The 20,883-nt window shown below is 32.7% G+C and overlaps 5 protein-coding genes across 10 annotated transcripts; 3 read left to right on the forward strand and 2 right to left on the reverse strand.

Annotated features, from left to right (window-relative positions):
• Positions 1-716: 716 nt before the first annotated feature.
• On the forward strand, positions 717-3,981 carry LOC105426652 (uncharacterized). 2 transcript variants are annotated; one of them, XR_016138007.1, is made up of 3 exons: positions 717-1,648; positions 1,728-3,469; positions 3,554-3,981. XR_016138007.1 is itself a non-coding variant. In XM_089071061.1 (3 exons), the coding sequence occupies exons 2-3, from the start codon at positions 1,303-1,305 to the stop codon at positions 1,853-1,855; spliced, it is 474 nt and encodes a 157-aa protein (XP_088927187.1). In that variant the 5' UTR covers positions 717-1,212; positions 1,289-1,302; the 3' UTR covers positions 1,856-3,981. The 2 variants fall into 2 exon arrangements, 1 of the variants encoding a protein (XP_088927187.1); XM_089071061.1 differs by having other exon boundaries at positions 717-1,212; positions 1,289-1,648; positions 1,728-3,981.
• A 2,115-nt stretch (positions 3,982-6,096) lies between these two features.
• Positions 6,097-8,718, forward strand: LOC105426653 (uncharacterized). 2 transcript variants are annotated; one of them, XM_089071052.1, is made up of 7 exons: positions 6,097-6,377; positions 6,516-6,640; positions 6,906-7,109; positions 7,174-7,331; positions 7,668-7,869; positions 7,972-8,053; positions 8,141-8,718. In XM_089071052.1, the coding sequence occupies exons 1-7, from the start codon at positions 6,097-6,099 to the stop codon at positions 8,427-8,429; spliced, it is 1,341 nt and encodes a 446-aa protein (XP_088927178.1). In that variant the 3' UTR covers positions 8,430-8,718. The 2 variants fall into 2 exon arrangements, with proteins under 2 accessions (XP_088927178.1, XP_011636267.2); XM_011637965.3 differs by having other exon boundaries at positions 8,219-8,718.
• On the reverse strand, positions 6,372-10,223 carry Saysd1 (SAYSVFN motif domain containing 1). Of its 2 annotated transcripts, XM_089071060.1 has the most exons (3): positions 10,020-10,223; positions 9,533-9,886; positions 6,372-7,398 (listed from the first exon to the last, which is right to left on the reverse strand). In XM_089071060.1, exons 1-3 carry the CDS (start codon positions 10,170-10,172, stop codon positions 7,387-7,389), a joined length of 519 nt encoding a protein of 172 aa, XP_088927186.1. In that variant the 5' UTR covers positions 10,173-10,223; the 3' UTR covers positions 6,372-7,386. The 2 variants fall into 2 exon arrangements, with proteins under 2 accessions (XP_088927186.1, XP_011636268.2); XM_011637966.3 differs by lacking the exon at positions 6,372-7,398 and having other exon boundaries at positions 8,676-9,886; positions 10,020-10,222.
• A 1,388-nt stretch (positions 10,224-11,611) lies between these two features.
• On the forward strand, positions 11,612-18,988 carry LOC105426655 (L-asparaginase). 2 transcript variants are annotated; one of them, XM_089071047.1, is made up of 9 exons: positions 11,612-12,121; positions 12,687-12,798; positions 13,835-13,949; positions 14,275-14,611; positions 14,855-15,169; positions 15,653-15,957; positions 16,332-16,505; positions 16,832-17,169; positions 18,854-18,988. In XM_089071047.1, the coding sequence occupies exons 1-9, from the start codon at positions 11,842-11,844 to the stop codon at positions 18,888-18,890; spliced, it is 2,013 nt and encodes a 670-aa protein (XP_088927173.1). In that variant the 5' UTR covers positions 11,612-11,841; the 3' UTR covers positions 18,891-18,988. The 2 variants fall into 2 exon arrangements, with proteins under 2 accessions (XP_088927173.1, XP_011636269.2); XM_011637967.3 differs by lacking the exon at positions 18,854-18,988 and having other exon boundaries at positions 11,616-12,121; positions 16,832-17,680.
• On the reverse strand, positions 18,083-20,690 carry LOC105426657 (uncharacterized). 2 transcript variants are annotated; one of them, XM_089071058.1, is made up of 5 exons: positions 19,734-20,690; positions 19,530-19,693; positions 19,161-19,344; positions 18,872-19,037; positions 18,083-18,672 (listed from the first exon to the last, which is right to left on the reverse strand). In XM_089071058.1, the coding sequence occupies exons 1-5, from the start codon at positions 19,801-19,803 to the stop codon at positions 18,516-18,518; spliced, it is 741 nt and encodes a 246-aa protein (XP_088927184.1). In that variant the 5' UTR covers positions 19,804-20,690; the 3' UTR covers positions 18,083-18,515. The 2 variants fall into 2 exon arrangements, with proteins under 2 accessions (XP_088927184.1, XP_088927183.1); XM_089071057.1 differs by lacking the exon at positions 19,734-20,690 and having other exon boundaries at positions 18,083-18,629; positions 19,530-19,691.
• Between the last annotated feature and the right edge of the window lie 193 nt (positions 20,691-20,883).

The following is a 20,883-nucleotide window of genomic DNA, read 5'->3' on the forward strand; positions in this document are numbered from 1 at the left end:
ACAAAATATCAACACATTGTGGGCAAGAATGCGATTATTACGTGGCTATAATGTTATTGGAAGAATAAAATTGAAAGGAATAAATGATAAATGACGAAAGGAATGTTTATGCCAACCTGAATTCTTTATTTTATATTAAATAATTTAAAAATTATTTATATAATCTTGAATTAAGTGTATAATTTAAACATTTATAATTTAAATTTTTATTTTAAAAAATTATTAAAATTAGAAATAAATAATATTTCAATTTAGAATAATATTTTAGAAATACATTTGCAAGTTAATTACACTTTGTTAATGTTAAATTGCTTTGTAATGTCTTAGAAAAGTAAATTAATATAATATAATATAATACAATTAAATGTAATATTATATTACATTATATTATATTATATTATATCATACAATAATATATATTAATTTATATCATATATATTAATGTATATCTTGCAATGCTTTAAAGTATATATCTTCATTCTTGATTGTATTTTTAAACCATATCAGTTTTATATCAAATTTAAAATAAAAGCAAATAGTTCAAGTATAAATTAATAATGAATTTTTAATGTGTTTGTTAAAACTGTCATCTAAGCGAGTTAAGAAACCTGTTTCAAAGATCAATATAAAAAAATTTGCGGACATTTAAAACAATGTTGCTCATACGTGTAATGTGAAAATTATTTCTGTAAGAATCTTTGCTATGATTTATTCAACTTCGTTTTCAAAAAGAAACAGAACAGCATCGTATTTGTATTGTGATTTTTGCAATGATGCAGCTGCATCGTTGTAATTATTATCATTGCATTCATATCGATCGGCAATCGCATATTCGTATGATTAACGACACCGAACTCGTCTAAAAGGATTTTCAAACTTTCATATATTTGTATACAAACGTGACACGAGATTTGTTGAATATTTTTAAAATTGAAAATTGAACAGAACATTGAGTGTCGTATCGGCTGTGAGTACGAAATCTATGTATCGCGAAATCTAAAAATATAATTACCCAACTTATCGGTTATATTTTTCTCAACGTGTAATTTGAATTGCAAAATTGATTATTACAAAATTACTTATTTCTAAATTCTAATTACTACACGGCAAATAAGTTTCGAATATTGTTGTTTCGAATTCTGTTTCATCGCGAACACTAATCGATCACAAGGATTTCCTTCCTTCGAAGAAGGAAGAAAAGCGAGGTGAAAAGTGAGTGAGGGCACTAGAAATCCGAATTTAAAATCAACATTTATAATTAACAGATATAAAATTATTTTGTTTAAAGGAGTTTGCACTGAAATGGTGTCACAGGGTGAGATCGTTGGGCCTAGAGGCACAATCGAGAATAATTATATGTTATCCTATTACAAAGAAAAAGATAGAGCTTTCGTTTTCATGATTCGAAACCGAATGGTCTGCACTTCATGTCAATTGCTATATTCCACAAGGCAGCAGTTAGGAACACATATGGACGAACAGCATCCTGAAAAAGATTACACTTGTGATTATTGTAGGATAATATTTAATTCTTGGTCCCTGTTCTACGAACATATTCTTTCAGTGCACTATTTTCGGATATTTTGTGCTTATTGCTATAAATCCTATGTCAGACTTGGCACTTTTATGGAACATTGGCGTATACATGGTAAAAATAATATCTCTATTCAGATTAGGAGAAATAAGTAATTTTTTTAATACATATAAGCACTTGCGTTTGCGTATAGAGCCGTTTAAGTGCACGTGGTGCATCAAAACATTTATCACTCTGGAGCTTTTGCAAGAACATCATAATTTGATGCATCAACAAATGCCATTTCGATTAGAAGGAAAATTTACAGAAAAAGAAGAATAACATTTAAAAAAACAATTTCAGAAAATATTATAAACTTTTAGATTATAGATATATTACATTATATTTTTAAATTTATATAGATTATATAAATTTATATATTAGATATATTAGATTATATTTTTATTTTTGATTACCAAACTTTAATATTTATAATAAAAACTATTAAAAAAAATTTTTAAATAATTATTATTTTAAAAATAAATATTGATAATTAGATAACGTTATTATAAGAATTGTAAGTTTAGATAACTTTTTTTTGTCTCATTAATTTTTTATAATTGTTTAGTTTTTCCTTAATTTGTGACATATCAATCAATGTAACGCATGCGACATAATAATTAATGGATTTAACAAATGTGATATTACTTAAATGTCGATATAAAATTAAACTGTGAAAATAATTGAATTTTGAAAAATGTCGAAAAATGTCCACAATTAAAGATATTGAACATATATTACATAAAAGACACCCAAGGGCAAGAACACTCAACGGAAGTAAATGAGTTTAATGAATATCTGAAGAATGTCAAACGGTCCAAATTCAAGAAGGTTGCTTCCACCAGTCTGGTGACGGTCTACATACTTTGCAACAAGAAATTCCGTTCACGAAAGAGTTACTGGGCCTATGTATACGCTCGGACGATAAATCATATACGTGTCATGTATGCGGGAAGCAATTCGTCCAAGGCGGTAATCTATATTATCACCTGAAGTACGACACGGCGTGAAGAATCATACGCTATGACATACCACAGCTTCGTCATGAAGACCGCCATGGAGGATCATTATCGCATAATTAGTTAGCAACAAATTATTAAATATATTTATTATCAAATAATAATTATTGGATTATTATTATTATAATGTACATCATAATCTACATTATATAATATAATTCATTATTATTATGTACATAATTTATTTTTATTATTATTATAATGTACATTATGTAATATAATTTACGCTCAAACAAACATGTAGGATTTGTCATTTGTTTTTAAACTTTAAGAAATTTTTAAATCATAAAGTATTTATACGCATCACATATGTTTCGATCGCCGAATCCGCGGAATTCGTCAAGTTCGTCAATTATATTATATATTGTACAATTTCTTCTTGCAATTTATCAACTAATATCTATCACATATAATACTTGATAGTGAAAGATCGAAAAGGGAAGGATAGTCGAAAATAAACTTTGATAGAATGTTGTGTAAATAAAACAAACTAACAAAAAGTTTGAAACAAAACCATCATCACGAGTGTATCATTACTTTCTCAAGAGAATTTGTATTAAAGATGTTTTTCATAAATAAAAGCCCGAAAGAATTGCGCAAACAAGATCTCCAACTTCTAAGTTTTCGGCATATGATCGAAGGTCGACGATACATGTGCGGTATATGTCGTTTTCAATATATTACAAAAATGGATTTGGATATACACATGCAAAGAGTACATTCGAGGATATATCCTATATGTGCAATGTAATGTTCAAGACTTGGTTAAAATTCCAGGAACACAATAGTACAATACATAGAAATTTAATATTTTGTCCTTATTGTTACAAATCACATGTTAATTATGAGGAATTGAAATCACATTGGAGTTTGCACAGTAAGAAAATATACTTTTGTACGTAATGCGGTAAACAGTTTTCGAATTAAATATGTTATATAAGAAATCTACATTTGCACACAGAGCCATACGAATGTAAATTATGCTACAAGACGTTCATCTCCTGGAGGCATTTTAATGACCACAAAATATCAACACATTGTGGGCAAGAATGCGATTATTACGTGGCTATAATGTTATTGGAAGAATAAAATTGAAAGGAATAAATGATAAATGACGAAAGGAATGTTTATGCCAACCTGAATTCTTTATTTTATATTAAATTATTTAAAAACTATTTATATAATCTTGAATTAAGTTTATAATTTAAAAGTTTATAATTTTTGAAATCTTCATTTTAAAGAATTATTTGAATTAGGAATAAAGAGTTTTTTAATTTAGAGTATTTTAATTTAGAGTAATATTTTAGGAATACATTTACATGTTAATTACATTTTGTTAGTGTTAAGTTGCTTTGTAATGTCTTAGAAAAATAAATTAATATCATGTAATATTATATCATCATATATTAACACATATATTTTTATTCTTGATTATACTTTTAGACCATATCAATTTTGTATATCAAATTTAAAATAAAAACAATAATTCAAGCAAATAATTCAAGTATAAATTAATAATGAATGTTTAATTATTTGTTAAAACTATCTAAATAAGAGTTGAGAATTCATGTTTCAAAGATCAATATTTTGATTGTTCAACAGAGCAAGCATCGTGTAATTTGTATTGTAACCCTTGCAATGACGCAGCTGCATCGTTGCAATTATCATTGCAACGATATCGATCGGCAATCATATTTGTATGATTAGCGATACTCAGCTCGTCTAAAAGGATTTTCAGAATGCGGAAACTTTCATAGATTTGTACACAAAACACGAGATTTGTTGAATATTTTTAAAATTAAAAATCACACAGAACGTTAAGTGCCGTACCAATTATAAAAATTGTAAGTTTAGATAACTGTAGTATTGTCATTAATTTATAATTGTTTATTTTTTCCTTAATTTATACACGATATAACAATCAATATAATGCATGCGATTATTAATGTATTTAATGTCGCATGCATTATATTTATGTAATTAATGTATTTAACAAATATCACAAAAGATCATTTAAATATCGATTTAAAATTAAACTGTAAAAATAATTCTATTTTGAAAAATGTCTAAAAATGTCCATAATTAATGACATAGAGTTATATACCTTGGTTTTATTAACATATTTAAATAATAATCGAGACGTCGACTTATATACTGATAGTTCTATCTATAGGGAAGGATTTAATTAATTATTTAATTAATTAATAATTTCAGCATTTAAAGAATAACGAACTTTCAACATGTTGGACAACATACGTATTTATCACTAAACATGTGAAAAATTTGTGTATATTTCAAAAGTCCGCATAGAAGACGCTATAGTTGGAACAACCTTGCACGCGCACGTAATACATTGAAAACTATTTATAAATGAAACACCACTATCGTATTATTGCTCGAAATAAATTGCCCAACATGCGACGTTCACGCTTCTGACCTTTACATATGCGGCAACCAGAAAAAACATGTGTAGCGTTGTATTCTCTACAGTGGATTTACAGTGCCGTAAAATGTTCTTGTTCCAAATAATTAATTCTTGTTTTCAAATTAAAAAATTTTAAAGAATCTTGATAATGATTGACGATTTTTCTTGATCATCTTGAATTTATCTCTTATTTTATTTAAAATTTTTCAAAAAATTGAAAATATATTAGCTACCCCCCTATTTAGACATATCTCTTAATAATGACTAACAATTTGATAAATGTTTTTTCAAAGCAACAAAAGTCCAAAACATACTTAAATCAGAGAATACATTCTGGCAGTTACATTGTTTATACGTTTTTTTCTTCTTCTTCTCGCTTCTCTATTTTCTTTCACGCGAAGAAGTGGCGACAAAAGCAGCGCGCGCGCTCTCCACGAGAGTAAAATAAACGAGACGTCGAAGAGGCGTACTGTAAAATATATCTCCGGGATCCTACGCAATTTGGCGACGATAGAGACAGCGGAAAACGGTCAGCTCTATAGTCTTGACGATCAAAACCCGACGTGCGATTTTCCTGTAACAAGAGAGAAGTGTGATCCAAATGGACGTGTCGCGCTCTCGTATAAAACGGTTCAAGATTTATCGAGTTTAGTTTAACATTTGTAACTTTATCAAAACGACATAAACACCGCGTTGGTGATTGATTCAATTGAAAGTGGACCATTTTTGCGATTTATCGGAAAGTTCGAAAGTTGGAATCTTTTTGCGAATAATTCGCGGCGCCATATTATGAGATTTCGTTGCCTTAAGATTTAATAATGTTCGTGCAATCAATAATTTAAGTTTTGTGCTTTTTTTGTGGATATAAAAGACCTAGAAATTGTGTGAATTATAAAAATTTAGATCGTGTTTCTAATAAATTCTATATATTATATATTTAATATATTTTTTCGTTTCAAAATGCGATTGTACAAGAAGCAAAATTTTCGATAAAGTTTATATACTTATATAAAAAAAGGACGCTGGGAAAAAGTTATCAATAATACGTTCGAAGGAGTTTATACGAATATTCTACGAGAATGCAGCGAATCCTCAGCTTCCCGCAAATGTCCCGCAATATCGGCGAGTCCAGCGAATATGTGACAAAGCGGTTGTGTTTCTCATTTCTCTTCTCGGTCGGCTTCCTGTGTCTCCTCTGCGGCTTCCTGTTGGGTCGCTTCACCGTCGAAAGACTGCTGGAAGCTCAAGTGCAGAAGATACGCGGCGAATTGGCCGGAAATGGCCTTTGGAACACGGAGCATCTTCAACAACTGGTGCTCCTGGAATTGGAAAGTGCGCCATTCAACTACGATCGTATGGCGTACGTTACTTTATTCTCTTAAATTTATGACGATCAGAATATGATTTTGTAACTAGATTAAATCTAGAAGTAGAAGAAAAACTTCCTGGAAATTAGATTTCTTGAAACTGATAAATAGAGTTTGTTATTTTTAATTAGAGACCGGCAGACGCCGGATGACGTGCAGCGCATCAGTGGGCTCTTTTCCAACTTGTCATTTGTTGACATAGCGTCTAATCATGCGTCATACGTTCGCGGGACCATCCGCGGTTCACAGGAACCAGGTGAATTCCTCAATTAATTGAAAATAATTTGAACACTTCAAATAGAAAATTTATCCATATAAAATGAAATTTGCTGATATCGACAAAGATATTTCTCATCGCTCTCCCTTTCTCTCTGTATAATAATTTCCTTTACAATCGTGTGGAATAATCTTTAATCGTGCTTGGTGTTTTATATCATTATATGTATACTTCATTTATATACTTCATTTCTATTTTCATCCTCCGCAAGACCTCGCCCATTCATCCTACCGAATTGTTTCAGACAGATATATTATCCTATCCGCTAAGGAAGACGGTATTACTGTGGCTCTGGAACTGGCACAGATTCTGAACGTTTGGCAACCACGACGAAGCCTGATCTTTTGCGTGTCCCTTACGTCCTCGGACGTTTGCCCGCAGGCTCTGCCTAAGTTCATGCGGCAAAAGATCGTGGCTTACTTGGCGGTGCATGGTCGTTTCGCGCGAGGTTTGTGTGCATTTTCCATTGTTTCCAGTATTGCAGGCACTGATATAGAGCTGTCTAACTTTAGCTAACGGTCGTGTGGCTTTATCCGGATCGGACATCATGCGGTTCGTAGCCGTCGAAGGCATCAAGACAATTCCCGGCAATACTAACTGGGAATATCTCGAGCAGGAAGTATTCGGTCCCCGTCTTCCTGTAGATGTTCCGCAAGTGATATTTTCATTTGTAAGTATGTAGTAGCTTCGTTTCGTGTAACAATACTTGTGTTGTCCGAATTTAATTAAATTCGATTCTGCAAAAAAAACGTAAAAATTGTGTATTTCCGATCTGATAAAATACATCACTGAATTGTATCAGATCTCGGTACAAAATTTTTTATATATAATTATATATAGAATATGTTTATATATAATCATATCTTATTATATCTAATTATATATGGAACATTTTTTGAGACCGAGATCTAAAATATTTGATTAAAATTTCTAGCTAAAATTCTTATAATAAATAATGTTCATATAATTTAAAAAATTTCATTTTTTTCCTCTTTTTTTTATATAGAATGATGATGGTCCTGCACACAGTCAAATGCAACACAATCAAAATTCACGTGTGCATAACGTAATTTTGGCACAAGTCGTTAGCCAAACTATATGGCGACTATCCGAAAGTATAATTATTCAATGGGAGCCAAGATATTTTAATAAAACTGTTAACGAGATGTTAAAGTCGATCGACACTAGCAGATTTCAGGACGCAAAAGGTATTTTTGTTTTCTATAATTTTATTAATTTTTGATAAAAATTGTAAAGAGCTATTGTAAACAATTAGACGTTGTTTTATGGTGCATTATTTGCATTTACAGAGAAGCTAAAGAAAACGTTAAAAATCTTACTCGAAACCGTGAAGGATTCCAATATAAAAATCGACGTGGCAGATAATACCCAGTAAGTATAGTAAATTTTGAATTAATTAGTCATCAGTTAATAATTAACAAGTTTAAAATTGCCATTGCATAAATGATATTGTTACAGGTCTAATGTTAAATTTGTTAAGAAAATTGGCTCAACATTTAGCATTATAGAGTTTATATTTCGTCACATATTTTCTAGGATATTGTCTATAAGGATATGGAACGATCTACTTCTGGATCTGGATAAAGCTCTTTTGTGCCCCGATGAAATCGATTTGCATTCCAAAACTGACCTAGCGATATTACACAAACTATTACATGAATCTATTAGCGAGTCTATCATATTAACTTATCTCGATCAGATGACGAAATGTTATGAGGATGCTATACAAGTTTTGAAAGAAAGATAATATGTTTTATGTATAGCAATATATATTGTTTAAAGAATCAAGAATATAGATTTTATTATTGTACATTCACAAGTAATTTTTAAATGCTTACATTTATAAAATAATTCACCAGAATTGACTTGACAAAGATATTAAATGTAATATGTAAAATGAAATTCTAAATATGAATATTAAATTTATATTAAATTGAAAATATACATGTTATATTAAATAGGAATAAAAAATAATATGTAAATATAGAAAATATAAAATCTAATAATTATATTAAAATTTTTTTATACAACGCTTATATTTAAGTATCATAATATAAATCCTAAACTATAATACAGAAAAAATATATCACATATGAATATTGCATGCTAAGTTTGTTCGCTTCACTCAAAAAATTTTGATAAAAGTTCTGAAGTCATTTAAGTAAATTAAAACTATGTATTAGATGTATACAAAAATTTTGTCACAAATTTTTGTTTCACTTTCATAATATATATAATATATAAAATAAAATCTAATTATTAAAACATTTTCTTTCGCTTCTACCCATAAATGTATTGTTGTACAAAAATGCAAAAAAAGGAATTTGTTTGAATTTTAAATAATTGCGCAAGAGCATTGGAAAAGGAGAACTTCAAATTTTTTGCTAATATAATACTAATGTAGTATTAAACACAACTAATATAGTATTAAACATAAATAAGTGTTGTATATAATCAAATGGGTAGCATGAACAAAACTATAATTCTATTTTTAAAATTGGTTAATGAATCAGAATTTAAACTTTTGTTGTATGCACATTTGGACATATTTTATATATACTGGATGCATTTTTTGCAGCTTTATAAAGTTTTTTGTAAAATTAAATAAGATCACATTGGCTTTTAAATATATACAAATTCCAAAAAACTAAATACAAATGTACATGTATTTACATCTGAGTCATGTCACTCAATTTAAAATTGTGAAGTTGCTTATTGAAAATTTATATACACAATCATTTCTCCATCACTGCAATCCAATCGCGAGATTAAGTAAATCAAAATATGGATTACATCTCAACAAGCAAATCAGTACTCAGAGTTCATTGATCTATCTTGATCTTATCGTACCCCTCCTATACCATATCTTATTTCTTTTTCAAACTGCGACGCATCGAGCGTTCCCTCAATTGCCTCGCAATTCGGATTGAAGACAGAATAAGCGCTGAGCTCGCCAGGTTGCTTCGGATCAGATCTGGTGTTCCAGCAAATGAAGAACAGAGCTGACAGCACTAGGTAAACAGTACCAAACTCATATCGGAGTACAACCATGTATAAACTAATCCACATTGCAACGACTATCATGTAAGTCAAATAAAGTATTCGAGGATCTTTGTAGGATAATTGTTTGTCTTTCTCTTCCTCCAAAAGATCTTTGCATTCTTCAGCTGCGTCATCATCCGTGTCATTTTCTTCCATGTTATTCTTGAAACAAAGAAAATTATACTTTATAAATACTTTCAATATCTCATTCTTACACAAAACTCTTGCTTTTTTCCTTGAATTACAGAGAATTCTTTGAATTAGGTGACACTAAGTAACAGATGTATAACCTTACCTCCTCGTCTTTCTTCGGTTTCTCGATAGACTTCTCGATTTCGTTTTTGCTACTCCACGAAAATGCGTATTTCATTGTGTTCTTGATTGATTCCATTATTTTTTCCTTACGCTTTTTGCTTCTGTACGCCTCCAATCTCTCCTTAACTGTCATGTCGCAGCTGATCGCGGTTATTCCTGACGTGGATACTAGAAATGAGCCGTAAAAATCACCAATTCTCGAGATATCGAGAGAGAACTCACTTCGAGTAATCGAGAAATCAAATTTTTGTTAGCAAAGCTAATTAATAAATAGTCAAAATAAATATACAAATTGCATTCTTAGAAGAAGCATGTTTTAAAATAATCCTATCGTCAACAAAATAATTTAATCGAGCAAATTGATTAAAAAGTATTACAAGTTAATTATTAATTACAAATTATTAATTTATTTACGTAATTATATAAATATTAATATACATAATATTTTAAAAGATTTTGGAGAAAAGATATCTTGTTTATGTGCTTACAATTGATAAATATCCACATTTATTAATTTAATAAAGTAATAAATGATAAAGTAAATAAGACAATGTGTATAAAGTAAGTAATTTGTTAATTTAATAAAATTTAATAAACTCAAAACGCAGAGAAAAAAATAATAAGAATAAATGTTATTTTTTAATTAATTAATGTAGTGAATTATAATTATAGATAGTAAAAGGATAATAAAATGCGATTTATTTCCTATCTCTAGTTCTGAACTTAGTTCTACAATTAACGCTAATGTAACGTTTATCATCTCGTTCTTTGTCGCTTTGTAATCGGTTTCGTTTATAAACACTTCTATGTCATAAAATGGTAATAACTGCTTTAGCTGGAAATTTGACATTCTTTACTATTTTTCTGAGAGCTTAGAGATAACACGTTCTATGACCATAATCATACGTGCAAAAGAGTAAATTATTGTCGAATAAGCCAGCTATTAACAGATGATAACAAGGCAACAAGGTGACAAGGTTTTCCTTGTTATTCCCTTATTCCATTTAACCGAAGAAAAAAAAAATAGGAAAAATTTTTATCAATTGACTGCAGAATTGGCTTTTATGCATTTATTGAGATCAATCTTGTGGTAAATTTAAATCTATCTTGCATGGAATAAATAATTTTCCATTGACATTTATAAAATGGAATTTAATTTTATCTTTTGATTCTGCTATGTTCGTTTATCAGATTTGTTCTTTTATCTATATTCAGAATAAATTTGTTTTTTTTTTTTCTTGAATTAAAGATTTCAATTTGCCGTTAGACACTTTCACAGTTAAGTTAAGAAATTCTCGTTTTGTAACATTCCAGTAAACTTGATTTTTTATTAAGGAATTCTATTTTTAGAAATAACTAAAATAGAGTATTGAATATTTAATTCTTTTACTGTATAAAAATTCTGAGTAAAATAAAATTCCAACTTACAAAATGTTGCATTAATTTATTTTTGATAGGAATTTGATAGGAATTTATAATCATAATAAATAATTAAAATTCATAAATTACATGATTATGAATATGTTACTAAGAAATTCTCTTACTGTGGATATTCCATTGATCCCATTTGAGAAAAAGACTAGACTAATAAAATGAAGAAGTAAGAACTAATTAATCAATTTAAAACTTTTAAGAATTTATTAATAATTGATGATTATAAGCATTCGATAAGTCTGAGACAATATAAATAATGAAATTTAGAAATACTATTTAGAAATACTAACAGTCTTGAAAGAATTTTAAGAATAGAAAACATTCATCCCCACTAACTGTTGTACATCTTGTAGGCTCCTAAGAAACGTATGTTATCAGTGGTAAGATCATGCGACACCAACGATCGGTCTTGCATAAGCAATCAGTCTCGTAGGAGTCATCGGAGCGACCGTTCACGCGTGAAAGCCGGAACGATTATGTCACAATTTCTTAGTGGATCACAAGACAACGTGCGTGATAACGAAGGCAATGGCAGAAATACGGAAAGCAGACGAAATAGTGGCATGGCCAACGGTAATGAGCAGGAAGGTCGCGTTCTGGTACTCTACACGGGTGGCACGATAGGAATGATGAGGAATGAGCAAGGAGGTAATTATGCATCTCGTCAAATTTAAAAGATTATAGTGAATTTCCAGAAATGTCTTTATGTCATGAAATTTTCACATACTAGCTTACAAATATGGACTTCGCGTTTACGCGTGTCCGGAATGTTTTTATTTTTTTATGGTTATTGGCTGGAAAAAAATTCTCAACTGATTATACATTTTTTTACACATTTTTAGCAATTTTCGCAGTTTTCTCTTACAATTTTATGAATCTTGCGTTTTATGAATTTTTCTTTTCTTTTTTTTTTTAGTTCAGCCTTGATAGCGCATATTTGTGTATTTTGATCATTAACGCTATGAATTCCACACATCACTATACAAGTTTTACATCAACAAATATTTCGCACATATTACAAGGAAAATTTCACACATTTTGTTATAAATCTCCGATTTTATCGTCACCTTTGAACGTGAATTGAAAAGAAATTAAATACATAATATGATGAAAGCTCCAAATGCGATAACAAATAGATTCTAGTATAACAAACTATTATGATGTCATAATTATCTTCACATTTTGCTGACAACATAAACTGTCTGTTTTCTAGCCCTGGTACCAATAACCAATGCGTTTGTCAAGAATCTGCGGAAATATCCACAATTACACGATCGCGAGTATGCCGAGAAAAGATTCGGTGCGATGGGACCGCTAGTGCTGCCGTAAATATTATTTATAAATTTAACATTATCTTTAAATATAATAATTGCAAATTTTTATGCAACAAATAAATCAATAACAGTTTTCACAAACAGCTGACCGTATTTCTTTTCATAACATTTTTTGACTGTCGATTTTGACTTACTATTTTCATCTTTTACATTTTAATTTTTAACACGAAACAGTTAAGACACGTGCTTTTTTATTTTATTTTTGTTAACCGAATTTATTTTATTTATTGTACGACATTTTTAATTTTGACCATGCTTTTGCAATATTCACTATTTATTTTCGTCTGTATGCATTTTATTGGGATAATTGACGATATATCATCGAGGTGAGTCTCTAATGGTTCCTCGTTCATCTTATTGTTTGACACTTCTTAAAAAACTCTATTGTTTTGAATGAACAACTGAAATTATTCAAATGATCTTATCGTACAGTGTCTCCTACATCAGCTGTGGAACTGTTTTGGACAGAGGCCTCTCGAGATATTGCATTATCGCGTTTATCGTTATGCGAATCCGTTAAGTTTTTGACTAACATGCAACTCAGAATATGGAGGCGGTATCTACTGAAGACGATCCGAAAGTGGATCGAAACGTATGGATTTAAGAGAACCTTAAATATAGACGTAATTTAATGGACTTTTTATTTACGCTCTTTCACTGCGCTTGACTCCTAATGCTCTTCATTGTTTATCCTCCCTTCTTATCCACCAATATAGCAGTTTTTATGACAGCTATAATCGAGTTTCTCGTAAACTAAGTAATTAAGCAGCATTAGTGTTTTACAAACAAAACGAAAACGATAAATTTTTTAATGAAATTCGTTAAAATAGGTATTCTTGAGAAATAGAAATTCGCAGTTTTTTCTGCGCCAAAATTTTCCTCGATCTTCGATCATTTCCCGCAGAAAAAACGTGAACCATAAAAATGAAAGGCGCTTCCACCTAATTTGCGGAAGAACGCGAACCGGTTCCTCGCGTACCCTTTCGCTTTCCCTTGCGCAATGTTAAAAGTGCCTTCCTCCTTACAGCGTGACCGCAACCGATAGTCGGCGAGTCGTTTACAGCGTATTCGAGTACTCGAATCTCTGCGACTCCAGTAACATGACCATGGATGAGTGGATTCGTATTGCTAATGATATCAAGGTATATTGATCAAAGTCAGAGCGCCGACAAAGACAGAGCGAAGATAAGATCAAAGAAAATATACACTGCTCTTGTCTAAATTGAATTCATAAAAATTAAAGGTGCTTTACGGATATGATATTGTAATAATAATAATAATAATAATAATATTTTATTTTTTAAATAAATCGCACGTAAATTTTCTGAGAAAGAATTAATCTTCAATTTAGACAAAAAGAAAATCCACGTGCGAAAACTTATGTGATATATAATCAAGAACTATGCGTCAGTTTGATAAATCGACATGAGTCAATTTTCTAAGATAAATAATGTTTTTCCGTTGTAGGAATCCTACGAGCGCTTCGATGGATTCGTGATCCTTCACGGTACCGACACTCTCAGTTATACCGCGTCCGCCTTGTCCTTCATGCTCGAGGCTCTAGGCAAAATCGTCATCTTGACCGGCTCGCAAGTTCCTATTTTTGATACGAGGAGCGATGGCTTGGACAATTTCCTGGCGGCCCTTGTAATCGCGGCGAATTACAATATACCGGAAGTATGCGTGTTCTTCGGCACGAATTTGTTACGCGGCAATCGGACGAGCAAGACGTCCGCGTCATCCTTCGAAGCTTTTCAATCGCCGAATTTCCCACCCCTAGCAACGGCGAACATCAAGATCGAAGGTTGTGGCACACAGATTTAAAGCAAGAATCTCTCTCGAAATTTTGTTTGAGGTTTTAAAAGACAAAAAGAAATATTTAATTATAACATTATAACTCAAATATTAATATTATATACCACTGTTAAAATTTTTTTTTTTTTTTTTTTTTTTCTTAAAAGAAGATCTTTGATTTTAATTTAATTGACTTTTAAGACACTTTAAGAAATTCAGGACTGATATATATTTTAATATATTTTTTTCGTAGTCGATTATCGTTCGATTTTCCGTCCGTGCACCATGGAAAAATTCTATGTACACGCATCGCTCAATCGGAACGTAGGCTTGCTTCGGTTGTTTCCCAGCATTACGTCTGATCTGGTCAAAGTGTTTCTTCAACCGCCCATTGAGGGTGTTATACTACAGTCCTATGGCATGGGGAACGTTCCGACGAATCGCGAGGACATCATCGAGGAGCTTCGCGCGGCGACGAAACGCGGCGTTATCATCGTGAATATCACGCAATGCGCGACCGGATGCGTCTCGGACGCGTACGAAGCTGGAAAACTGCTTCAAAAAGCTGGTACCGTTAGTGCAATCTGAATGAGTGCATTGATGCAAAAGAATATTAATAATTTGAATATTTTATATCCTAGGTATTTAAACTAATAATATTATTTAGGATCCTTTAGAATCCTTAATATTTATAGGATTATTTATATCAAGAATATTTTTTCCAACTGGTAAATAAGAGAAGAGAGAAACTCTTCTGAAATTATTAGTAATCTTAATTCTAATTTTAATTCTGTATCTTTCCATTGAACTTCTTTTGCTACATTTCGAAAAAAGATTGTAAAGAATATTACGCAAAACTCCTACGATAAAGTGACAGAGAGTTTATATAAATATAAACAATTTTTCCCGCTGATAGTGCTCGAGGTTGCGTGATATTCGTGACAGATAAATGCAGATTAATTTACGACTTGCAGTATTCGCTATTATATAGTAATTCGCTGTAGTAATTCGCTATTAATTATAGATATCGATTCCGCTATCAATTAAACAGGTGTGATATCGGGCTTTGACATGACGCCGGAGGCTGCATTGACGAAACTCGCGTACGTCTTATCGAAAAACGAGTGGGACACGGAGACCAAGCGGCAAATGATGCAAACGAATTTACGGGGTGAACTGACCGCCGGCCGACCACCCACTATACAGGACTGGGATCTGGTGGAGGCTGTCGCTAGATCCTTGAGATTATCCTCGGCGGCGGAACTTCAAGAGCTGGGATCGATCCTGTTCCCGGCTATGCTGAACGCCGCGGTGATCAGACGCGACGTTGTCAAACTCGAGTCATTAAGAGGATACGTTAGTAAACTTCACATTCAATTTCTCGTCGATTAATTTAAATCTTTCAATACCGAAATACTGATGAATATTAAAAAAAAAAAAAAAAAAAAAAAACTAGAACGTCTTTTGACGTTTTCCCTCTTCTTCCCTATTCACATTAAATTACATTTTTTTTCGGAATATCGATTTTGTATTATTAATTATATATTAGTTAATCTCTGATGACGTATGTCGATATCGTAAGCTGATTATACTAATACTAATCATTGCAGTCTATGGCACTGCAACGCCGTAGTGTAAAAATTAATATAAGTTCACGGCGTGTTGCGGGCGGGTTAGTTTTGAATTATTTATTAATTGATTTATCGCTATAATCGGCTTTTCCTATTTAGGGTGCGGATATCTCGCAGGCGAACGCAGATGGTCGAACGGCTTTGCACATAGCCTGCTGCGAGGGGGACCTCAAGGTTGTGCGACGTCTTCTGAAAATGGGTGCGAACGTTCATATTAAGGATCGATTTGATCGCACGCCGCTCACCGATGCGATCGAATACGATCGTCACGAGGTAAGATCACTTCCCCAAGAAATTACAATCCGCATTCTAACTCAATATCCATATTTCTTCTCTTCTCTATACGTAAAACATTTTAAATTCTTAAGTGAAATCGTGAATTATAAAATAAATCGTTGGTATTGTGGTATATAAAATAATTTGTCGGCATTTATTATTATTATTATTATTATTATATTACATGTACGTCAGAAAAGATCTTGATGATTCCGGAAATCTCCTTATTTATACCAAAAGATATAATTCATTTTGCTTTAATTAGCGAATAATTGATAACATCTAAATCATAAATGTGTCTCTATGTGTGATTATCCTTTTAGATCATCAGGGTGCTGCTGCAGTGCGGAGCTCATCTTCACGGAGAAGCTATGATGATAGGCGAGAAAATGTGCGCGGCGGCGACCATCGGAAACACGAAACGTCTGCAGTCGTACCTGCTGGCCGGCGCCGATCTGTCGCAGAAAAACATCTCTGGACGTACACCACTGCATTTTGCCGCTCTCCACGATCACGTGGAAACGACAAAGTTCCTGATGGATCACGGCGCGGATCCGCGCTGCGTCGACATGTTAGGGAAAACCGCGGCGGATCTTGCGGAGGCTGCGCGAGCCTCGGGTGCGACGCGTCTGTTGGCACCCTTCAAGCAGAACGGTGTCCAGTACGTTGACGAAAAAATTGTATCGAGAGTACAAAATCTTGATCTATCTCAGTAAATTTCAAAGCGATCTAACGAGGGATGCCGAATCAAAACTCTGAGCTAACCGCGATTCGTTTTATGTCTCTCTGTTTATTTTATTCTAGACTACCGCTTAACGCATTAAGGAAAGATTTATTTATCGAAAATTAGATTCTTGAGTGAGATCGATACAGTCAGGTTTTAAAGACTGAAAAATATGTGATAGAATTTTGGAGAGGAATAAGCGCAGCAGATATTTATGCTTTGCTTTATTTTAGATTCTTGAGTTTCAAGTTTTATTATAACGACAAACAATGCGTAACACAATCGCGAAGTCACAGTTCGTTCCGTAACAAATTGGGTACTTTTGTAAGTAGCAAAAATATGTAAAAATATATATAAAAAATATATATACTTACTACATGTTTATTATATGTAGTTACAATAAACAATAGCGGAAAAATAAAAACAAATAATTTCCAAACGAGTAAAACGAGAAGATCAATGTTTCTTAAAAAATTAGATTTTGTGAATTCAAAATCTATATTTTAACAATATATATAAAATTTCGTATAATTTAAAACGCAACAATAATATTCATGATTATTAACTATTAAATAAGTATAATCGTAGATACTCATTGCTTGTATTACAATTTAATTGGAATGTGATTGCATTTATATTCTTTGGATAATATATTCATATATTTTCAAAATAATCTTTATTTTGTATAAAAATAAACATGTCACATTTGTCTCTTAAATTCCAGATTTTCTTTAAATTCCTCTTCTCGTATTTCTTCAATTTTTCACAAAAAAATTGAAACTCTTTCGAAGAAAAAATGAGCAGGAAAATCTCGTATAAAATCTTTAAATATTATTTACAAGTCATAATAAAATTGAAATTTATTTATTTTAAAAGTGATAAATGATTATATACGGCACTAGCCTCATTATATCTATTATAATAGCAGTGATTTTCTAACGATTTGTATAAAAGGAAAAGTGAAAGCGCGTTATTTAAATACACGACGCGGTTTCTCTTGGGCGCGACGAAATTTCACACCTCGTGCATCAAGATAATGAAGATCGGTCGTCCTGATGTAACTCGCTCGTTACATCGCGAATGATTTTAAAATTGAACGTGAAACAAAAACCGAGCTTCAACAATGTATTTGTACGGAGTTTTTTTTGCAAAATTTTCATGAAGACGTTCGCGATGTGGCGTTCGCTGCAGCAACAAGGACATGTGTGATGATAAAAAAAAATACAAAATACAAATATTTTGAGATCGATAGCGTTTTTACAATTTTATAATGAACGTTGGTATCAGATTGCGCCAAATTGAGCCATCATACTTTTAAAAATTTTCGGCGTCACAAAACAATCCTTATAAATGTGGCCACAGTCGTGGCGTCCTTCTCGTCCCATCCTGATAGCTTCCTGAAGGATTGTACCGTTCGTGAATTCCTTAAACCACTTGTGACTGTTTGAGATATACAAAATAAATTTGTATGATTAGAATTTATTTTTTTTTATGCAAATAATTGATTTAGAATTATAATTATTTTCTAATTACTTTCAGATTAAAAAAATTAAAAATTTCTGATTATGATATTCTGCGTATTAATAATTGTCAATAATTTGTTGTTAATTATTCTATACAGATTAAAAATTAACCATACCTTGACAAACCGTCGATGATCTTATCGGTGCTCGAAGGATTATCGGAGTGACTCGCCTCGGAAATGACGGAGCAAACGATGCGCTGTACGCAGGGTGTGACATATCGATTGCTAAACACGATCTCATTTATCGTATCTCCCATTTGCGACCATTGCGAGTCGAGATCTGATAAAAGGATTCGCACTCCGGATAATTCGAAGGTATGCATATTTACATAATAAATTTGTTACTTTAAGACAGAGGGGCAGATAGATGCAAATCTGATGCAAATAGAAACAAGCTTCATACTTCGATAATTCACTCCTGGCCCTGGCTTTGATAAAAGCGGCACGGCCAAAGTCAAAATGGCTGTTAAAACACCGGCGATTGAAAATCCCTTCGTATTAACATTAAGCAAAGGTGATACTTCGCCAGTCTCGCTCACGTGGTTCAGCGGTATGGTGAAAAAGGGCACGGACACATCCCAATTGACCTGGAAAATTCGAAAAGTCAAACGAGAGTCGACTCGGAGTCTAATTTTTGAAAAATCTCGACTCGAGGCAGAAAATAATCCGCTTGTTAACGGGAACGACGGGTATGCGTACGTTAATTTCTCATGGGATTTTCACGCGGGATTCTCCCACGAAATTTCCGCGCGATCGGCTTCGATATACTCACTTCGATCTCTCCGCCCTTGGTGTCAAACGAGATAAGCTGCGACTTCTGGCCGTTGAACGGCTTCGTGAACGTCCGCGCATTGCCATCGCCGATAACCCGCGCGAAGAGCAGCGAGAAGGGTAAAAAGATCAAGGCGGTCGAGTCCGTCGTTGCGACCCTCATGTCTCCAAAATTCCTTTCACGGGCAGTTAAATTGAACGAGACCGTTAACACTTTCCTTTTCGGATTCTCGGTGTCCTCGGCTTTCTGCCGCCCGCGAAGTAATGAAATGCATTTGTGCTATCCGAGTGCTTTTCAACGTCGGATGCAACAAACCCTCCTCCCTCCCCTTCTGCCAAGGTGTCCCGCCTGTAACGAACTCGCCCGTCCCTATCAGAGTAGGAAATACCGATTTCTCGCGACGGAATTAACGAACCCAGGCGGCGAAATCTGCGGGATAATGCGACATTAATTGTTCGTACATGTCAGTAATCGTCCGGCTTAGCACGGGGCTCTATTTCATCGTGGGGGAGAGAGGGTAGGGGAACCCGGTAATTATGAGCGGCGATATCTTGTGAATTTTCACCCGGCGTGAAAGAAAGAGGCGCATGCACCTGCAACGAAATTAGAATTATAGACCCGGCCAGCTGTGACTTTCGACGAATTTCCCGAGGCATCATCCAGAACGGGCTTCTCCGCCCGAGCTTGAGAAGGGGAGAGCGCGACACGCGAGTCTCGCGATATGGGGTTTCGATTCGCGCTTTGGCTTCCTCGGCGAGCAATGTGCAACAGTCAAATGGAATTTCTTTTTTCAGAAATTTCTCTGGAAGAATTCCGACGTGTGATCTCGCCGCGTAATGGTTATATTATATATTTACGATCCCTGCTTCGATAACTTTTCAATTTGTATCTCTCTGACTTCGTAAATCAGCAATTTTTATAAGTCTTTATAATCCTCTCTCCATTTTTGTAAATCAAAATTTTATCTCTCCTTTTTGCAATTTTTACGAATTTCACATTACATTTCTACTTGTCTTTCATATTTATATCTTTGTTGAATTATTTCATTTTGTGCAGTTTTGTTGTTTTTTTTTTTTGCATTTTTTACGAATTTTACGTTATATTTCGTTGTCTTTCATATTTACATTTCTGTTGAATTATTCCATTCGCTTCGCGTAAGTTCTGCTGTTGTAATTTGTTTAAATGCGCGCATAAAATTTTATTAAAATTTAATTCTGCTTTTCCGAATTAAATTACCAATTGCGCCACGCCGCAATGAAAATTTCAAAGTCACGTAAACAATTAGACAGGTACAGCCCGTAACCACCCTCGAGGATGCGCGTGTTTCGTAATCTGTGATGGACAATCATAACGT

This window comes from Pogonomyrmex barbatus, unplaced genomic scaffold (assembly GCF_055798465.1).
Source record: "Pogonomyrmex barbatus isolate J1 unplaced genomic scaffold, ASM5579846v1 scaffold11, whole genome shotgun sequence".
Classification (NCBI taxonomy): domain Eukaryota; kingdom Metazoa; phylum Arthropoda; class Insecta; order Hymenoptera; family Formicidae; genus Pogonomyrmex; species Pogonomyrmex barbatus.